Source organism: Acomys russatus, chromosome 10, assembly GCF_903995435.1.
Source record: "Acomys russatus chromosome 10, mAcoRus1.1, whole genome shotgun sequence".
NCBI classification, from domain to species: domain Eukaryota; kingdom Metazoa; phylum Chordata; class Mammalia; order Rodentia; family Muridae; genus Acomys; species Acomys russatus.
The window spans coordinates 65099529-65119641 of NC_067146.1; the positions used below are offsets into that span (position 1 = coordinate 65099529).

At 41.6% G+C, this 20113-nt stretch overlaps 1 protein-coding gene across 2 annotated transcripts in view; it reads right to left on the minus strand.

Annotated features, from left to right (window-relative positions):
* Positions 1 to 20113, minus strand: part of Vopp1 (VOPP1 WW domain binding protein) — a 60740-nt gene that overhangs the window by 30554 nt on the left and 10073 nt on the right. Inside the window, exons 2-3 of one of the 2 annotated variants that reach the window (XM_051152282.1) lie at positions 19301 to 19457; positions 1654 to 1712 (exon numbers count right to left, since the gene is read on the minus strand). Coding sequence is in view for 1 of the 2 variants with exons in the window: in XM_051152281.1 (XP_051008238.1) it covers positions 1654 to 1712 (59 nt within the window). In the remaining variant the exon portion in view is untranslated. The remainder of the gene's footprint in view (positions 1 to 1653; positions 1713 to 19300; positions 19458 to 20113) is intronic. The other variant, XM_051152281.1, reaches the window with a different exon arrangement.

Here is a 20113-nt window from a genome sequence, read left to right on the forward strand (position 1 = left end):
TTTTTACTTCCCCAGTTTCTGCAGCTACTATGGATTATATACTCACATCTGAAGATTCTGAGCTAGGAACAACAAATAATAGAGAATATTTGTTTTTCTGGGGCTTCGTTACCATACTCAGAATATGGTTTTACCCACTTACCTGCAAATTTCATAACTTCACATTTCTTTGCACCTGAATAATATTCTATTGTGCGTATGGACCAAATTGTATTAGCTATTCTTCAGTTAGGAGGACATTAGCTACAGTGGATAGAGCAGCAATGAGCCTGGCTGAGTAATGCTCTTGCTGGAAAAAAGATGCCAAGTCCTGTAGGCATATGCTAAGCAGTGGTACAGATGGATAATATTGTAGATATATTTTTGAGAATTTTCCACACAACTTTCCATAGTGGCTGCACCAGTCTGCTATCCCACCAAGGGTAAATAAAGGTTCCCTTTTCCCATATCCTTACCAGCATTTGCTGCCAGGTATTTCTTGATCACCCCAGCCAATCCAACTGGAATGAGATGAAATTTCAATGGTGTTTTAATTTGTAATTTCTTAATTGCTAAGAATGTTTAAGACTTTCTGAAGATAATTTCGGACATTATTATTTCTTCTTTTGAGAACCTTTGCTCAGATCCATAGCCTGTCGGGAGTGAGTGACATGATGATCTAATGAAGTTCTGACTAAGTATGTGCTGTTTGACATGACCTGGTCATGTCAAGGACCCCATAATTGAACCCATGGGAAATTGGCAAACCTTTCCTGCAAGTCAGGTTCAGAGAGTCAAGGACATTCTCTACCCAAGTATGAGTTTTAACAAACTGTTGACCAGTGTGTACAAAAACTAGCGACTGCAGCTTCTTCCTCCAGGATGACTGTGGCCTGTCATGCTCACTCACAGAGACCTCCTACCAAAGCTGGCAAGCCTCTCCCCTTGCGTTGTACATAATAAATGCACTAAGGTTATGAGTTGCAGAGTTCATATAGCCCACTGACCTTGGCTTTTCTGTACATGAGTCTGTCCTTTCTTCACTCCCTCACCAGCCTACTTTAGGCTACCAAATTCAAGCCTCATGGGTAGCAGAAACAGCTCACTTTTCAATTATGTAATTTGTTTAATTTATTCTTCATGTTTGGGGTTCTTTACCATACACTCTGACTATTAACTCACTGTCAGCTACATGACTGGCAAAGGTTCAATCCCACTCTGGCCTTCTTCTTCACTCAACTGATGTTTCCTTTGCTGTACCATTTGCTACACCGAAGCGCTTTAGTTTCCATGAGGCTCTGCTTGTCATTTGTTAGCGTTACATCCTTGACAAATGAAGTCCTATTCAGAAAATCCTTTACCACATGTAAATCCTGTAGTATACTGCCTATGTTTTCTTCCAGCACTTGCAGAGTTTCAGGATTAACACTGGGGTCTTTGATCCACTTGAAGTTAATGTCTGTGTAGGGCTGACAGTCATTGGTCTAATTTGTCCACATGTGATCATCCAGTTTCCCCAGCATCATTTGTTGAAGACATCAACCTGAGCTTTCCCTATGCAATAATGCAGTCCTACTAAAAACAAAAACAAAAACAAAACAAAACAGAAAAACCAAACTACTCCCTGAGAAACGACTGACCACAGCCAAGCCAGCAGGGAAGCACAGTACTTACATATAGTATGTAGGGTAGAGTCCTTCAAAATACCAGCAGTGTTTTTTGGCCTCTGTGCACTGGAAATAAAAGCAAAAAAAATATATATATATAAAAAACCTTTGTCAGTGAGTAACTTGCACACTACTGAAAAGGGGTCAAGCAGTTAACAAGAAAAGCGAAGCAATGGAGGAAAAGCTCAAAACCTAGCAGATGAAGTGAGCAGCAAGTGGTGAGGCAGATTCCATCTCCTCCCTTTCTCATAGCTGTTTTATATCTTCAAAAAATTTTAAAGGGAGGAAAACAAAAGCAACTATTTTCCTAGTTTTCTATACCTCTAAATACTCTATAGACAATCATTTTCTTAAAAGAGTAAATGAAAGGCCATTCTTGGGGAGAGGGATCAAGCCTAGGGCCCTGTGCATGTTAGGAAATTATTATAGATACTGTGCCACACCCCAAACTCATCTTTAAAACGGATGATACTTCAGAATAGTAAATAATGAATAAAACAAAACACTAGGAACTCCATTTCCCCAACACTTTTGTTTTCAATAAAAACTGTCCCACAGCATCATTATTTCTAGATCTTTATGTTTCACAATGTCAAAAGAGCCACATTCAAACTACTCTCTCCACAGTGGCAGACCCTGGTCTATTGGACAGTGCAAGTGAGGTTTTCTTGGCAGCAGACAGGAGTTTGAGACCAGGTAGATGCAAGGAAGGAGAGGGTTGCCACCACTGCCTGCATCAGCCCATCCTGATACCCAATTCCATATCCTTGAGGCTGTGCCACAGAATGGTAGCGACACAGAGTCCCCCTAGTTCTTCCTTGATGCTCTGCTCAGCCATTCCTCCCAAGCCATCTGCATTCCTTTGTGACGCCCCCCCCCCCCCCCCCCGCTCCCCGCAACGACCTTACAGGGACTCCACAAGCACCATGCCACATTTAGCTGGAAACCAAGTAGGTTCTCCGTGCCTTCCCTCCCCTTCTCCATTCTAGTCTTTCCTGGGTACACCTAATGTGAGCATGCCTGAGCACCCCAGCCCACTCTCCCAGCCATTCCCTTGGGACTCACCACCATCTGTGGCCAGACCCAGGGTACCTCTAGTTGTGTCTCTGCTGCCCTCCATTGAGTGAGACTCTGTGTACTACCTGAAAGGCCTCTCGACGCAGTGTTCTTTCTCCTATCTTGCGTGCTAGACAGTGCTACATCTCTAATCAGTGCTAACAGTTTTTTCTATAACACGGTGAAGGAATCTAAGTATCATACTTTCTTTTTCCCTCATTTAAAAAAATATCGCTTGTAAGAAGCCTCATTCTCTAACCTTTAAAAATATAGAAGAGGTGCTACTGAAAAGGAGAGCATCCTTAAAACCAAGACTAGGTAGTGAGCACTTAGGGAATTGATGGAAATTCTAAGGGGAGTTTAAGCATGCTGTTTCCCATCACTAATTGCACTTCAGAGACCTGGATGACTTCTTACAAGAAGTATGTCTTAAAGTCAACTACTCTCTTAAAGACTTTGGGAAAATACATATTGTAAGGTCCAAGTTAGTCCCAGCTACATATCCCTGGAAAAGTTCTGTGAGTGCTCATAACTTTATGAGTACAGTTTCTTTGCCAGCCTTTGGGTTCTAATTAAAGAGATGGACAACAGAAAATGTTGTAACCTGAACTCAATTAAATAAAAGTCCTTATCTCCTGCACAGAATGTATTCAATAACCAAAATTAAAAGTCAAAAAGAAAAGAAAAGAAAACATCTATATAGGAAAGAAAGAGTAATATCATTAAACAGTTGGAAGATTGGCAGAAGAAAAGACAAGGAAACAAGCAACTTCTACAACAGAACAGGTTCAGAGAAAACCTAGGAAGTGGAGGACTCGAGATCTGGAAATGAGAGCAACCGCTGCCTTTGGCTAGACGACAGATAGTTGTGGGGGGAAGGAGAAGGGTCACAAACCAAAAAAGCGTCCCTTGCTCACCTAAGAATGGCCATTGCTATGAGTAACTGAAGAGTGGTGAGAGGTAACCCACAAATGCCCCTTATGGCCAGTCATTATTAGGGGTCTGCAGAAGCACCATCAGGCAGCTAGGAAAACAAATTACTCCAGTCTTGCAATGCTGATTACTGTGATTTGGTGAATGTATCACCATTTAGGAAATTTTCAAAATGGCTTGGCTATGATTAAGAATAATGAAGTGCTTATATAATTCATTAAGAAAAGATAAGCACTTTAATTAAAAAAAAAATAGAAAAGGAAGTCCTGATATACCCTGTGAAAAAGAGTATAAAGAAAAAGATAAGACACATATTACTGCTAGGAGAATAAATGTCTCTAAGGACTGTAAATTTTCAAGACATATTATAATTTTAATTTTAAAATATATTTCTTTATTTTTTTGTGGTAGAATTGAACCTTAGGAATTGTCTGTGCTTTGTGTGTGTTTCAGCTGCACATCCCATCCCAGCCTCTCCCATGTTTTATTTTGTTTTCATTCTGAGAAAGATCATTAAGTTTCCTACATGGGCCTTGAATATACTCTGTGTCCCATTCAGGCAATCAAACTGCTATCCTCCTGCCTCAGCCTCTCACATATAAAAAATGAGTTTAAATGGAATTACCCAATAATGGGGCAATAATGTTTTTACTAGAGACATCACAGGCTATTAAATATAAAGACCCCTGACAGGATGTTGGAGTTGTAAGCCAGTGGGGTCCTGTATTTACCCCAAGATTACAGTCTATTCTCACTAATCTTAGCTTTCCTTCTGAATGTGATGGTAAGACCCGGTTGCTGAAGACTCCAGATACTTGAGTAATGGAACATGGAGAGATCAAGGTGTAGATCTGGAAGCATCATCCCTACTGGCTAACTTTCACAGTGCCAGAAGGTGCTACCCATGCCTACCATCAATATGACCCAGCTATAAACTCTGAGGGGTCCAGTAGAGCAAGACATGCCCACTGGTACAACAGTAGTATGTATGAATGTCATGATAGTACCCAACCCCTTTCTGACTGGATTATGGCCCACCCCACATCTTGAAGCCCCTATCTGGCATCACTATCAGGGCCAAAAACCTGCGGCAAGACAAGTCATAGGCCCTAAGGGAGAATCTATTATGTAGCGGTAGTAAACCACTCCTAATGACTTACTGCTATGCCCATAGATCAGTGCCTCTCTTAACCCTCAGTTTGGTGACTAAAATAGAAACCCACAATGGCCAATATGCAGATAATAAGAGTCTGAAGAGTACTCAGTGCTAAAGCGAGCATCTTTATCTCAGCCCCTTCTTCCCTCAGGGATCACTACAGAAAAAGGAGCTAGAAAGATTGTAAGAGTCATAAGCAAAATAAATAGATAACATAAGATAGACAGGCAGACAGACCAGCATGGTGACACATGCCTTTAACCCCACAACTCTGGGAGGCAAAGGCAGGCAAATCTCTGAGATCGAGGCCAGCCTGCTCTAAAGAGAAAGTTTCAGGACAGCAAGTGCTACACAGAGAAACAACAGAAGGATCCAGAGGCAATGAATAACTAACTATAAGGAAATACTATCCTACAGACACAGCAGGGCAGTTGTACAAATGAACTCATAGAAGAGAGGCCATGAAGTGCCAACTGTGGCTAAGAATCTACTGGCAACTGCTAGCTCCTCTCCTGGGAGAAGGAAAATTACTCTTCTTAAAGGTGTAGGTCAGCTTGCTCCAGTGGAAGGCTATGCGTCCAAGAGTATATAGGCAACACAAACTATACTTGATGGGCTTTACAAAAATGAGGTCTCCAGCCAGGTATGGTGGTGCATGCCTTCAATCCCAGCACTCAGGGAGACAGAGGCAGGTGATCTCTATGGGTTCAAGGCCAGCCTGGTCTACAAAGCGAATCCAGGATAGCTAGGGCTACACAGAGAAACCCTGTCTCTAAAAACCAAAAAAAAAAAAAAAAGTTCTCAAACTTAGAAAAAATGGGAGGATTTGGGGAAGGGGTGAAGAGGGGTGAATATGGTAAAACTCCATGGCACAAATTATCAAAGAACTAATAACTTTTTTTTAAACAAGAAACCAAAATTTCCAAAATAAAACTCATAAAATTATAATTTAAGACATAAAATTTCACATTATATTTCCAATATAATTTAGCTAACAAAGTTATCATAACCCCAAAAGAAAATGGTAGTAGGCATTCATTTTCTTCAAAAAATAGAATAACATAGGAATATTTTGCTGAGAAAGCCAACAAAATACTATCTCTAGAACTGCAGACCTTTCTTACACATTAAAAAAGAAACAAATAACAGGGAAAGTGTGAACAAGAAGACACAATTCTCACCCGAAATGGTATTAGAAATAGTTTATTCTGGAGTCAAATATGAATAACCATGGTCTAGGAACATGGATTCAGATTACCACAAATTGTAAGTTTCAATTAGTAAAGGGTTCATGAACTTTTTATGAGCACGGAGACAAGAAAGTCATAAGTCAAGACTTAAAAAAGGCCATCTCAACCACTGACCTCAGAGAGTATTTGACTGCATTCTTCACCCGGGGGTTGCTGGGAGCTAGTGGTCTATTAATGCATTTCAAGGGCTTTACCTGCTAGTCCTGAGGATGGTGGGTCAGACACACAAGTAAATAGAGGATGCCTACGGGAGGTCTAAAGACAACCTAAGATAAACCGGTTGGAGGATGGACCTGCTGCAAAATGAAGATGGGCAAAGATTATGGAAAAGAATACACAACAGTGGAAGGCTGTCCTGAAACAATACTCATACGGAGCAACTGGCGCTGCACTAAGGAAAAGGTTAACATGGAAAAGGTCACTAGTCAACTTAAAATATTGCATGTTTCCTTCAATTAAGTAAAAATAAGCATTCATACATGTGGAGAGTTTAGGGTTACTAGAAAAAAACCTCTTGGGAACTGGAGTTTGGGGTGGGATATGCTAAAGAGTCTACAAGGGTGGCTGACTGGTTTGCAGCCATACTCTTACTTTACGCTAAGTCCTTTTTAACACTAGCAGAAGTTCCTAAAAGACAAGAGGAGCCGAAGAATGTGGGTCGGCGGTGCAAAGGGCAGGAGCCACTGAAGAGCCCAAACTACACCGTGACCCTGGGAAGAACTACTCCTGCCTTGTGAGCAGAGCTCGCAAAATCTTTTAACAATGTTTAAAACACGGTTTTAAGACAACATTCAGGAGACAGTAGGGTGGACTCAGCTCCACTTCAGTTTGCTGAGGTTTGGTTTACACACCTGCCATGCCAACACATTTCAAACGTAGTTTGGTGAACTTCAGGGAACGGGTGCAGCTGTCTGCTCTTCTAGCTTTCTGTCCCCAGAGTTCTACAATCACCTCCATCTCTTATCTTAGGTTCTTTCTAGTCTACAGTCTTGTTTTTTTTTTTTTTTCTTACAAGATTCAATAACATAAAATCTTTTTTCTTTTTTCTTTTTTCTTTCTTTTGAGACAGGGACTCTCTACATCTGTCCTGGAACTCACTATGTAGACCAGGCGGCTGGCCTCTAACTCACAAAGCACGGCCTATTCCCCTTTTTTTAAAGTTATATTTTTGGTCTGGATCCTGTATGTGTTATTGTACTCTATTTATTTTTTTGTGCTTGTGTCTCACTGAATAGAAACATCAATCACTAGCTGTTAGACACTTGTGTTGTCCTATGTTTGGGCTAATATGTATGCTGCTGCTACCGATGGGGCGGGCAGTTGGGACACAGAACGCTAATTCTTTTCTTTTCCATTTATTACTATTCTTTTCCTTTTTTTACATATAGATTTATATTACACATATGTGTATGTACTACATATGTATGTACATATACACATATGTATACACTACATACAGCAAGAAGAACCATGAACCAATCAGGAATTATATAAGTGTTACACTCATAGTGTTTAGGCTATTTGTATTTGGCACACTTGAAGGAAATATCTTTCCTATCTTGGTGAGCGCTGATTCTTCTCCTTTGACAGGAATGGGAAATGTCACAGGTTGACGCTGGCACGAGGCCAGAAATGCCAAAAGTGCTTTGGGGCTCTACTCCTTGCTCTGATTCCTAAAGGCTTTAGGGTTACTTCTCCAGAAGGGAGAATGTTACAGCAGCTTGGCCCCTGAGTCCCATTTCCCTGGTAGCAGTACAAAAGTAAACACCAGATTTGCTAATCCATAGAAGTTAAATTACCATGTAAAAAAGCGGCCTTTTCAGTAGGGCAAGGTCAAAAGAATAGAATCCAAGTTAGGCCTCCTGCCCTTGGTGTAGAACAAAACTCACATACTGCTGCCTCCTTTTAACCAATCCAATGGCTAGAGAGATGGTTCAGTGGTTAAGAGCACCAGCTGCTCTTCCAGAGGACCAGGTTCAGTTCCCAGCACCCACATGGCAGCGCACAACTGTTAGCTCTGTTCCTAGGGAGTTAGCGCCCTCTCCTGGCCTCCTTGGGCACCACTCAAATGTGGTGCATATATACAAGGAAGCCAAGGCACCCATACTTAAATGTGGTGGCCCATGTCTTTAATCTCAGGCACAGGCAGATCTCTGGGAGTTTGAGGTCAGCCTGTTCTACATAGTGAGTTCCAGGACTGCAGGGCTATGCAGAGAACCCTTCGCACACACGCATGCACGCACGCACGCACTCATGCGCATACACTAATCCAACTTGGCCTGTCATTCACCTAGTTAAGAAGGTACCCACCCTAGCACCCTATCCTTCAGGACATCTGAGTCAACTGCAGATATGCTCAGGAGAGGAAATGATCAACTACCCTCACATGTGAGAATGTACTTGTCCTTTCCAGAAGACCCCCTCCTGATGTAGCTGTGTACAGAGTTTCCACCATATAATACTGTGGAGGCTCTACCATGTGGCCCACCCACTTTCCTGCATCCTGACTTAGAGAAGTGTAACTTTTCCTTCTTTTTTTTTTTTTTTTTTTAATTTCTTGTTGGATACTGATCAAAGGCTGAGTATGTTTTCCGTGACATTTCCTGGGCTATCTCACTCATTCCATGAAGCTCTGAGACCTCACTCCCCATCTCCTCTCCCCTCCACAACGGTGTGCCAAGCTCCACAACGAAAGCCATGGCCTCCTCCCTCCCTCTGGCCCCGTCTGCCTATTCTAAAGGAGCCATCAAGGTTCGCAGCTCACCTTCTCTGTCGTTTGCTCTCAGATTCAAATAAAATTGTCCTTGAGGTGCCTCCTGAGTCCATTTTTAAATTATTTTCTTATTAAGACTAAGAACCCAAAAAAAGAAACCTCAAGTTTCCCTGGTAACTCGACAATCATTTGCATGCATGTCCTTATATCTTGGGTTGATGCCTAGGAATAGATTCCTAGGCAACAGAACACACCATATGTAACTTTTCAGTTTTTTATTTATTTTTTAAAGAAACAAGGTCTTGAGCTTTCTGGGCCGAGGTGACCCTGCCACTCCACGGCCTCCTGGATATCTGAGAAAACAATAACTCATCACTGCACACAGCTTTCTGAGAAGCCGTCGCTGTTTTACGAAGCATTTACAGCACTTTATATTCATACTAAAAATATAAAGGAGCTCACGTTTCTCCATGTCCAACTCATCATCTTTCCTTTTAGTATTAACCATCTTGCACTATGGTGGTATCTCAGGATGGGTTAACTGCCATTCTCATACTGCCTAATAATGTATGCTTCTTACTCCAGCTAAATTAAATGGGGGGAAAATAGTAATATTACGTATGAAAATGTGTGTGTGCACGCGTATGTGTTTTATCTGCAGATGATTATCATATGAAACCTCATTTCACATCATGGCCACTGTGAGAATTAGGTAGAACATCCATTTATATATAAGCAAAGGCCAGATAAGGGTGAATTACAAATGTAATGCAAAAAGCAACTACAAAATTGGAACAAAGTCATGCTAGTTTCAAATGTCTGTATGTTCTCTCTAAACACTGTATGGATGTTATAATTTCTTAGGCTAGCAACAACCAATCATCCTGCCTTTTAGAATACCTGTCACACATCCTGCATAGGAACTGGTATGAGATTTATTGGAGATATTATTTCACTAACAAAAGATGAAACTGATATCTGAATCCAAATGAAAGAGCCTCAACTCCAATGACCTTTGTGACTCATTAGGGGTGATCTTTCAGCACCCCTGTGGTGGTCTGAATGGAGAACGGCCCCCTTAGGTTCCTATATTTGAACACTTGGTTCAAAGTTGGTAGAACTGTTTAGGAAGGACTGGGGTGTGGCTTTCTTGGAGGAGGTGTGTAACTGGAGGTGGTGGGGGCAGTCTTTGAGGTCTCCAAATCCCAGGCCATTCCCAGTCAGTTCTCTCTGCCTCACACTTGTGGATCAAGATAGAAGTTCTCAGCTACTGCTCCAGCACCATGCCTGCCTGACTGCTGCCATCCTTGCAGCTCTGACTGTCATATACACTCTAGCACTCTAGAACCATGAGCCCCAAATTAAACTCTTTTGTAAGTTTCCTTGGTCAAAGGGTTTCATCACAGCAATTAAAAAGTAACTAGACAGAACTCTGTACCAGGAGGTGGGTGTTGTTGTGACAGGCCTGATCATGCTGATTTGGGGACAAATGTGGAAAATTACAGACTAGAAAAATAGTTGAATGCTGTGAGCAGGGCTAAACAGGCCATACTAGTAGAGCTTGGAAAAGAACAGTTCTGAGAATAAGGTGGACTATGGAGACCCCGTTGAAGAGGTCTCAGGAGGTAACAATACCAGCAACTGGTCTGGAGAGCGTTTCTATTATATTTTGGCAAAGCATGTGGCTGCTTTCTGCCCTTGTTATAAAGTTTTGGTGGAGGGAAAACTGAAAAGCTTTGAACTAATTTCATTAGCAGAAGGGATTTCAAGAGAGCATAATATTATCTCAGTAATATGATTAGTAATTACTCTTATGCATGCCTACAACAACAACAACAACAACAACAACAACAACAACAACAAAAACCAAGCAGGGCAAAAAGTAATACAAAATAAACAAATTGAAGCAAAAAAAGAGCACTCAGCACTTTAACATTGGAATCAAGATTTGTGCCAAAAAAGATAAGGGGAGGCTTCTGGAATAAAGGGCATGATGCCCACAGGGCAAGGCCACACCCTACAAAGCTTCCAACTTGTTAAAAGGAAATGCCTAAGGAATTTTCTGCTGCTCCGATAAAGTAAAGCTTATGGAACAAAGAAAAGTTTATGAAAATGTAATTCAAGAAGGGAGCCAAGCTCCATCCTGAGCAGGCAGCTGAACCTGGCAACATCAGCCATGTGTTCTGACTTTAGAATTATAAGGAAATATAGGAGTAAGGGTTTGTGGAATCTTCCTCCACTGCTAAGGGAATCTGCTGAAACCAGGTGTGTGCTTGCAGGCCCTGCAAGGCCACTGCATGAAGCTGCGAAAGTCGAGCCTGGATTGCATTAGAAACACCAGGATGTTGGAAGCACCAGAGCAGCAGGATATCTGCCAGAGAAAACTGTGTACAGGGAGTGGAACCAGGTTCAAGAGAGCAAAGCATGCTGCAGACAACAAAGCAAAAGGGATAGGGCTGGCTAAGCCCTTTGACGTCAGACATGGAGTTACAGGGTGTGTGTGGAGTTTGCACTGCTGGGTCTCAGCATTGCTTTCAGTCAGTATGTCCTCACTATGCCCCCTCCCCTCCCTATTGGGATAGTAATGCATATTCTGTGCCACTGTATGTCTGAAATATGTGATTTCCTTTTTCCTTTTACAGCAGGCTACAATTAAGATACTGCTTTGAATTTCAAAAAAAGATTTTGGACTTTCAAACCATGTTGGAAGTGTGAAGGGTTTGGGGACTTTTTAAATTAGTATAAATACATTTGGCACTGCAACAGGGCCACAATCTTAGGGGAATCATGGAGCGGAGTATTGTGGTTTGACTGATAATATACCACATAGGCTCATATGTTTGAATTCTTGGTCCAAAGTGGAACTGTTTGGGAAGGATTGGGAACTGTAGCCTTCACAGAGGAGATGTGATGACGGTTAGTTCTCGCTGCCTCATGCTTTTGAATCAAGATGTAAGCTCAGGGCTGGAGGGATGGCTCAGTGGTTAAGAGCACCGCCTGCTCTTCCAAAGGTCCTGAGTTCAATTCCTAGCAACCACATGGTGGGTCATAACCATCTATAATGCAACCTGATGCTCTCTTCAGGCCTACAAACAGACAACACTGTATACATAATAAATAAATCTTTTAAAAAAAAAAAAACTCTTTAAAAAAAAACAGATGTAAGCTCCAGCTAGCTACTGCTGCAATGCCTGCCTGTGTATTAAACTCTTTCTTTTATAAGTAGCAAAGTCATGGTGCTGTGTCATAGCAATTGAAAAGTCACTATGACATCATTATTCTAATACCAAACACAACAAAAAACAAACACTACAGGTCAAAATGCCTGATGAACAATTGCAAAAATAAATGTAAACTCAATACAGGCATATATCAAAAGACTATCTACTATGATCAAGTTAGCTTTATCCCAAAATTTTTGAAATGATTCACTCTACATTAAGTCAGTAAATAAGTAATATAAATAGACTTAAAGAAAATAATCACATGATCATTTCAATAGATTCAGAAAGGCTTTCACAAAAATCCAACATGTTGTCACTATAAGAGTCCTAAAGAGAATAGGACTGGGGAAAACATGCCTCTGCATAATAAAGGCTATAAATGGCAAGCTTACTGCTAACATTACCCTAAATGGAATAAAACTCGAAGCAATCCCATTAAAATCAGGAACAGGACAGGGCTGCCCACTATCCACAACTGTTTGCAGAACAGTGCTACTGGAAGCTCTATCTGGAGCAATAAGACAAGAGATGGAAATTAAAAGTTATAAATAGGAAAAGAATAAATCAAATTATCCCTATTTACAAACATATGATATAGTAAACAAGAGAAAACAAAGACTCAACCAGAAAACATATATAAATGATCAATAATTTCACTGAAGACGCAAGATACAAAATAACTACAAAAACCAATAGCTTTTCCTACCCAACATCAAAATAGACATTCTCATTCACAAAAAGCCTCAAAGGAAATACAATATCTAGGAAGAAATCTAAACAAGGAGGTGAAAGACTCTACAATGAAAACTTTAAATCTCTGAAAAAAGACACTGAAGAAGGTGCCAGAATGTAGAAAGACTCCCATACCCATGAATTTGTGGAATTGGTGCTGTGAAAATTATCATTCTATCCAAAGCAAGTTACAGACTCAAAACAACACCAAGCAAAATCCCCACAACAGTCTTCGCAGAAATAGAGAGGACCATTCTAAAATTCATACAGGACTACAAAGGACGCCAGGTGGAAAAAGTAATCATAAGCAAACAAACAAACAAACAAACAAACCAAAAACCAAAACCAAAAACCAAAACCAAAACCAAACAACAACAACAACAACAAACAATGCTGAAGCAATTACCAGACCTACAGAACTACAGTAATAAAAACAGTGCAGTACTGGGACAGAAACACATTTATTGACCAATATAACAAAGCAGAAGACCCAAACACAAGTACACACAACTACAACCATCTGTGATCTGACAACGCTGAGGAAGGGGGAGGAAACATATTGCCCAAGGCATTCCATGGGCAGGCAAAAGCATTCCACCGAAGGGAGTAAATGAAGCTCTGCACCAACATGGTACATGCAGTAGGAAAATAAAGAAAAGTCTATTAAATACAGGCTACAAATCAAATGACGCTTGGGAAACTGGGTATCCACATGTAGAAGAATGAAATCTGATCCGTACCTAGCACCCCGAAGAAAAATGAACTCCAAATGGATCAAAGACCACAATTTGAAACCTGAGATGTTGAAACTTCTAGGGGAAAAAAAAAGCACAGGCAGAACCATACAAAATAACTTCTGGATTGGAACTCCCACGTACCCAGGAATTAGGCCACCAAGTGACAAGTGGGCCCTCAGAAAACTAAAAAGCTGTGCACAGCAAAGGAAACTGTCTAGAGAATCTAAAGGCGAAAGATGGGGGCAAAATCCCTGCCAGATATCTATACATCTGACAGAAGGTTAATATACAAAGTATATAAGCAACTCAAAAATGGCTGAGAAAACAAACAAGTGGGTTTTATTTATTTTTCTTTTCTTTTCTTTCTTTCTTTCTTTTTTTCCCCAAGCCAGGGTTTCTCTGTGTTATCTTGGCAGGCCTAGGCTCACTTTGTAGACCAGGCTGGCCTCTAACTCACAGCAATCCACCTGCCTCTGCCTCCCAAGATAATTGAGTTTTAAAATGGACTAGGGATCTGAACAAAGTTCTGAAAAGAAAAATGACTGGGAAATATTTCAAAAACTGATTATCATGCTTATCAATTAGGGAAATGCAAATTGAAACTTAGCAATTTCATCTCACCCCAGTCAGAATGGCTAAGAAAAAGATTCTTTGAGCCAAAGCTTGGGAAATACTGAGGCTAAAAAATGTCTTTTATTCACAATAGGGTATACTTATGAACGGGCGGCAGCTGTGACACCGGCACAAGATCAAGCCGGTCAAAACGGTCAAAACGCTTAGAGGGTAGGAAGCCATTCATGAATCTCACCTCCAAGTTCTCTAAAGTAGGGGCTACGGACAATGGTGCCTGGGTGGTGGTGGTGGTGGTGGGGAGAGTCAGCTTTCTTTAACAGTGGACACTGCTGGGCCACCAAGAGCCAACGGATGGTACCACACCCAGGACTGTAGCACAAACTGGACTTGATTTTTGTTGTTGTTTTTTGCTGTAAGACTGAGAGAACAAAGAAGCTGGGAGAGACTGTAGAAAGGTGGATGTAGACCTTGAGTGGGGGAAGACTGAGAAGTGAACATGACGAAAGTACATTGTATAAAATTCTCAGAGATTAAAGAAATTGTAAGTGAAATTCTGGCATTCTAAAAAGCTTAAGAGTTAAACAATTTAAAAACACAAAACTCAGAATAATATGGATTTAATAAAATATTGATACATGTACATAAAATACTACATCGATATACAGACATAAAATATAATATGTATTAGAGGATAGATAGTATTTTACTGTATTTGTACTGAAAGGCATAACAAAATATACTGAGAGGATAGACAAAGACAGTCTAAATAATGCAAACATTGCTAAATCAAGACTTGTAAATACACACATGTACACTATTTTAAAACGTGCATGTAAGCATTTTAAGAACCAATTAAAAGAAGTGAAAGTATTTTCCTCTAAAAAGTGGATCCCAACAGCAAGGCACAAAAGTTCCTAGCACCAATGTGATGGCTCACAGCAGGCTCTATCTCTAGCTCCAGGAGATCCAGTGGCCTTTCCCGGCATGCATACGGTTCGTAGACCTACATGCAGGCAAAGCACCTCAGCTAACTCCTCAGTGCTACTTAAACCAGGGTGATTGGAGGAGAATGTGCAACCACTAATGTACTATGGCAGCATAGTCTCTTACCACACTCTATAAACATGTGCCCTTATGCCCACAGATAAGTGCAGTCTTTGCCCCCCATCAAAAAACAAACAACAAACCAACCAATCAATCAAAACATGTCTTTTTGCCACAGATGGCAACCACTACAGAAAACCACAACCAATCAAACTACAGAGTTGTGGAGCCCAGTTCCAATTACACAGCATCCACACAACACTCTCCGTACCTAAGGCTTGGGAAACACTGCAGAAGAGGGGTTGAAAAGACAGTAAAGACCGGGGAGTTTGCCTTGAGATTGTGTCTCTTACTACAATCAGAAGCTACACAAATAAACTCTCACCAACATGGCTGTCCACCCATGCGCTGGACACAGATGACACCAATGTGAACAGGGGAAACCCCACAAGGTCTCAACCCTAACAAAGAACTCTAAATGAGAACTGTAAATGAGAAACGTTGGGAGCAGGAGGCATGTCTCCTCTGCGGAGGGCATACCAGTGGCTGCCCAGTGCCAAATACTCAGCCCTAAAAATATCCATACAAGTAACTATATGGACTGAACAGGTTATATTTAGGAATACACACGCACATACATCTATAAATGCATATATGCATGCAATAGCAATCAGTGGAAAACCAAGCCATAAATTTGAAGGAGAGCAGGGTGGGTTTAGATCCATAAGTGAATCCTGAAATAGAACATGGGCTATTAGTGTAGGGGGGCACAGCTGGGGCGGGGCGGGACTAAAACAAAACAAAACCTGCAACTACTTCACGGTACAACTACTTCACGGTACGGTGCCAATATTGAGTTTTATTGTTGTTCTTGTTCAGACAAACAATACCATAGCAGTACAAAATGTTCGCAGACAGGAAATTAGGTAATAGCTGCCCAGGAAGTCTGAATACGTTTTATGATTATTTCAAATCTAAAAGTTATCCTAAAATTAAAAATTAATGTGAAAAACATGCAAGTACTTCATATATCTCTCTGTAGAGCCAAAACCCAAAAGCTAAGGAAAACCTAAATAAAGGCCTCTTGCTTGGAAATGGAATAACAGAGCTGAGAGCAAAAAGGCTGAGGTGTGAGGCCATTGGCAGCTCCTCTGGGACTACAGGATTCCTCACTCTGCCTGCGGGACACAGGAGAAGGGCAGTCTTTGACTTGCAAATGAATGAAGCAGCATCACACTTGACCCACATCTCACTAACTGTCCTACCTGGCAGAAGGCCAGACCTAGCATACTGGAGCTGATCTGGATTTTAGCAGCCGCAGGTGAGCTGTAAAACCTCAGCAGAGTCGAAAGCTCTCGGGGAAGTGATATAGAATTGAGTTTGGATTCCACTGTTCTCACCTGCTCACATCCGGTCTTAACCCTGCCTTGGCATCCACTGAGGAACTAAGATAGAGACCTGAGGGATGCCACATACATACAGGACCTTGGCGAGACTAAGGCTGCCTCTCCTCACAAAACAGGATAGCCGTGAGAAGCATGAAGCTGGCTCCAGGGACCTCTGAGGCTTTCTAACAACACACAGCAAGGCACAGAAGTACCTAGCCTTCTTAGGTTCCCTCCATCATGCTTTGTAATGAAACCACACACTTCTCTAACATTAAAGTATAGTACTCTTTAAGTTTAACCTTTTATGAACCAATATATCTTCCCAACTTCCTGAAAATTACAAAATCTCAAATGTCTTAGTTAGGATTGCTATTACTACTATGAAACACCATCACCAAAAAGCAAGTTAGGGAGAAAGGGGTTTATTTGGCTCACACTTCCATATTGCTGTTCATTATTGAAGGAAGTCAGGACAGAAACGCAAACGGGGCAGGAATCTGGAGACAGGAGCTGATGCAGAAGCCGTGAAAGGCCACTGTTTACTGGCATGCTTCACCTGGCTTGCTCAGCCTGTCTTAAAGAACCCTGGACCGCAAGCCCAGGGGGCCACCAGCCAGAATGGGCTGAGCCCGTTCCATCAATCACTAATTAATAAAATGCCTTACAGCTCAATCTCATGGAAGGATTTCCTCAACTGTGGCTCCTTCCTCTCTGACAACTCTAGCTTGTGTCAAGTTGACACAGAGAATCAGCCAGAACATCACAAAAACAGCAGGAAAACACCTTTCTGGAGACCTCTGCACACACAGAACTAAGCATATACATTATTCGATCCATATGGCGTTCACAGTCCTTACTGGAAATTGAGTTGGAATGCTGGCCTCCAACTACCCACCTGTGCATGTGTTTTACTTATCCCACAGTAGTTTTAAGATATAGAAACTTAACATTAAAAAAATTCTATATACAATTCTATCTGAAAAACCACTTACTGAAAATCCGCAAACCGGAGTGATGGCCAAGTACCCGACACGCGTCTCCCAGAGCCACTCACTCCTCAGAATACACAATGAGCTTGCCCTTCTACACACAGAAGCCATGGCCTGCTCCATGCTTTCCTTATCACAGTTCAGAATCCTCTGCCATGTGTTCTTTACCCAACAGACTCTGCCTTCCTTATTTTCATCAACCTCGTACTTAGGTTTACAATATTCCTCTCGGCACAAGATCACATCTCAAAACTTGGGAAATACGGTCCATAATTACCAGCATCTCTGGCTATAACACATTAGAAGTAAGATAAAAGCAAACCAGCATATACTGTAAGTTCTGTAGTTGGACTTGAGGATAACGAAACCCTACAGTCCTGGCAGTAGAGATGTTTCGTCGCCATCTCGAAGGAACCTAGGGTGACTACCGTGGGATAAGGTGCATGGAGACATAGGTACCTAGGAACCTGGTGGCCTATAGGGCGTTGAAGTTGAAAAGTTTGACTCTGGGGGAGGTACAAGTATTATCCTAGCCTGTCTATTAAGGACATTAATTTGCAAAAGGTCTGTCACCAAAAAAGGAATAGTCCTGGCACACGGAGGCCTGGTATTCCAAGTCATCCCCAAATGATCTGAGGGTTTGACAAACCACAAAGGGATAGTTCGTCATGGATGACTCGATATTTACATATACCCAAGCTCATAAATCAAGGCTAAACTTACTATACACAGACATGAGGCAAAAAAGGTAGCAAAGGTTCTAACATTCACCCCACTCTCAGGGCAGGTGATCTAGAAAAGAGATCTACCCCAAGGTGTCTCATAGGAGCATGATGGGTAATACCAGTTAACACACAGCAGCGCAACCATGCACCTGGTACACACACACACACACACACACACACACACACACACACACACTGAAGCTCATTCCTTTATAGTCTACACAGAAAGAGAATATTCAATAAGAACTCTCCATTTTAAGAAAAGCCCCACATATTATCCTGCAGTCACAGCAGTTTGCTAGACCACGCAAACCATCTATGGGCCACCCACATCCAGAGCACAGTCACTGTGGATGACAGGGCAGGATTACTACATGACCCAGGGCAGGGGGACCGACCAGGAAGCCATGCCCCAGGCCTTATTTCCCAGAAAAAGACAGGCCACAAAAAATGCCTATGCTTGTGGAAGAACCCAGGCACTCCTTTACTACATAATAAGGATAAGAGCCTCTGGAAGAAATCACTCCCTGACACAACACAACTGAGTCACAGAACCAAAGATACCAGAGCAGCTCAAGAGAGCCAGTCTCCTAAACTGCAGTTTAGTAATATGTGGGTGGGGTCAAATCACTGAACATGGGGTGAAAAATCCACTGTTGTAAAAAAATTTCAGAAGGTGCAACAACTAAAAAAAAAAAAAAAACATCAATTCAAAATGAGTTACATGGAGAATGCCAGGTGTTTCTAGAAGCACTCCTCCTTGTATCACATTACTCCATTACAGCCTTAGCTCTGGTCATACAATATGCCCAGTTTACAGAGTGCACACCCTCAAAATGCCAAGAAACCATACACACCCTACTCAAATTCAAAAGTATGTTATAAACTGCAACAAATTCACTGTACATGCAAACATTTCTGTTCTTATAAAAACAACTGCATTAAAAAAAAACAAAGGTCTTTAAATTATTTTCCTATTGTCATTCCTCAGCATACAAAGATAGCTTTAGATTATAATGTGTTAGCATGCTTGATTTTTTTTAAAACTACAGTAGAGTTGCTATCTTAGGTTTCTATTGTTAAGAGACCATGACCAAGGCAACTTAGAGAAGATAGAGTTTATTTGGGGCTTACAGCTGCAGAGGTTTAGAGTCCATGACCATCATGGCAGGGAGCAGGCAGCAGGCAGGCAGGCATGGAGCCAGAGCAGCTTTCACAGGCTCAACACAGTTTAAAAGTCCAAAGTCGAAGTCTTTCCTGAGACTCAAGGCAATCTCTTAGTTGTAACCCCCTGTGAAATCAGAATCAAAAGCAAATTACATACTTCCAACATACGCAGCACATGGAACCGAACATTTACCATTCCAGAAGGGAGGAATGGGGACATCCCGAGCAAATACCAGACCATAAAGCAAGACTGAAAGTCAGCAAGGCAAACTCTAAATCCTGTCGATCCATGTCGGGTACCAGAGGGCTTAGATGACTCCGCCCTTCCAGCTTTGCTGACTGCATCAAAATTCTCTCTCTTGGGATGCTTCTACTCCAAGTAAGTAGTTAATTCTCTGTGGCAGATGTCTCAAACCTCTGAGGTTTCCAATGCAGTGCAGGCTTCATTTTCACACAATGGTACCTCAGGGCCTCCATCCAGGTAATGCCTGCAAGCATCTGGCCTGGATGGCTCTCCTTAAACCACAGAGAAGGATTCCACCACTCATTTATGACTCCAGAGCTAGAACCACTCGGCCGACATTGCCAAGTTCAGCTGCCTGCTTGGGATGCAGTCTGGCCCCTTCTTGGATTATATTTGTATAAACTTTCTCTTATTGCTTTCTTTTGTTGTAGAACAGAAAATTCTTCAGGTATTTCCTTTTTTATAAATTGGAAGCTTTGTCCCAGTGGGGTTTTGCCCTGAGGGCACCATTCCCTTAATTCCATCTCACATCTGTC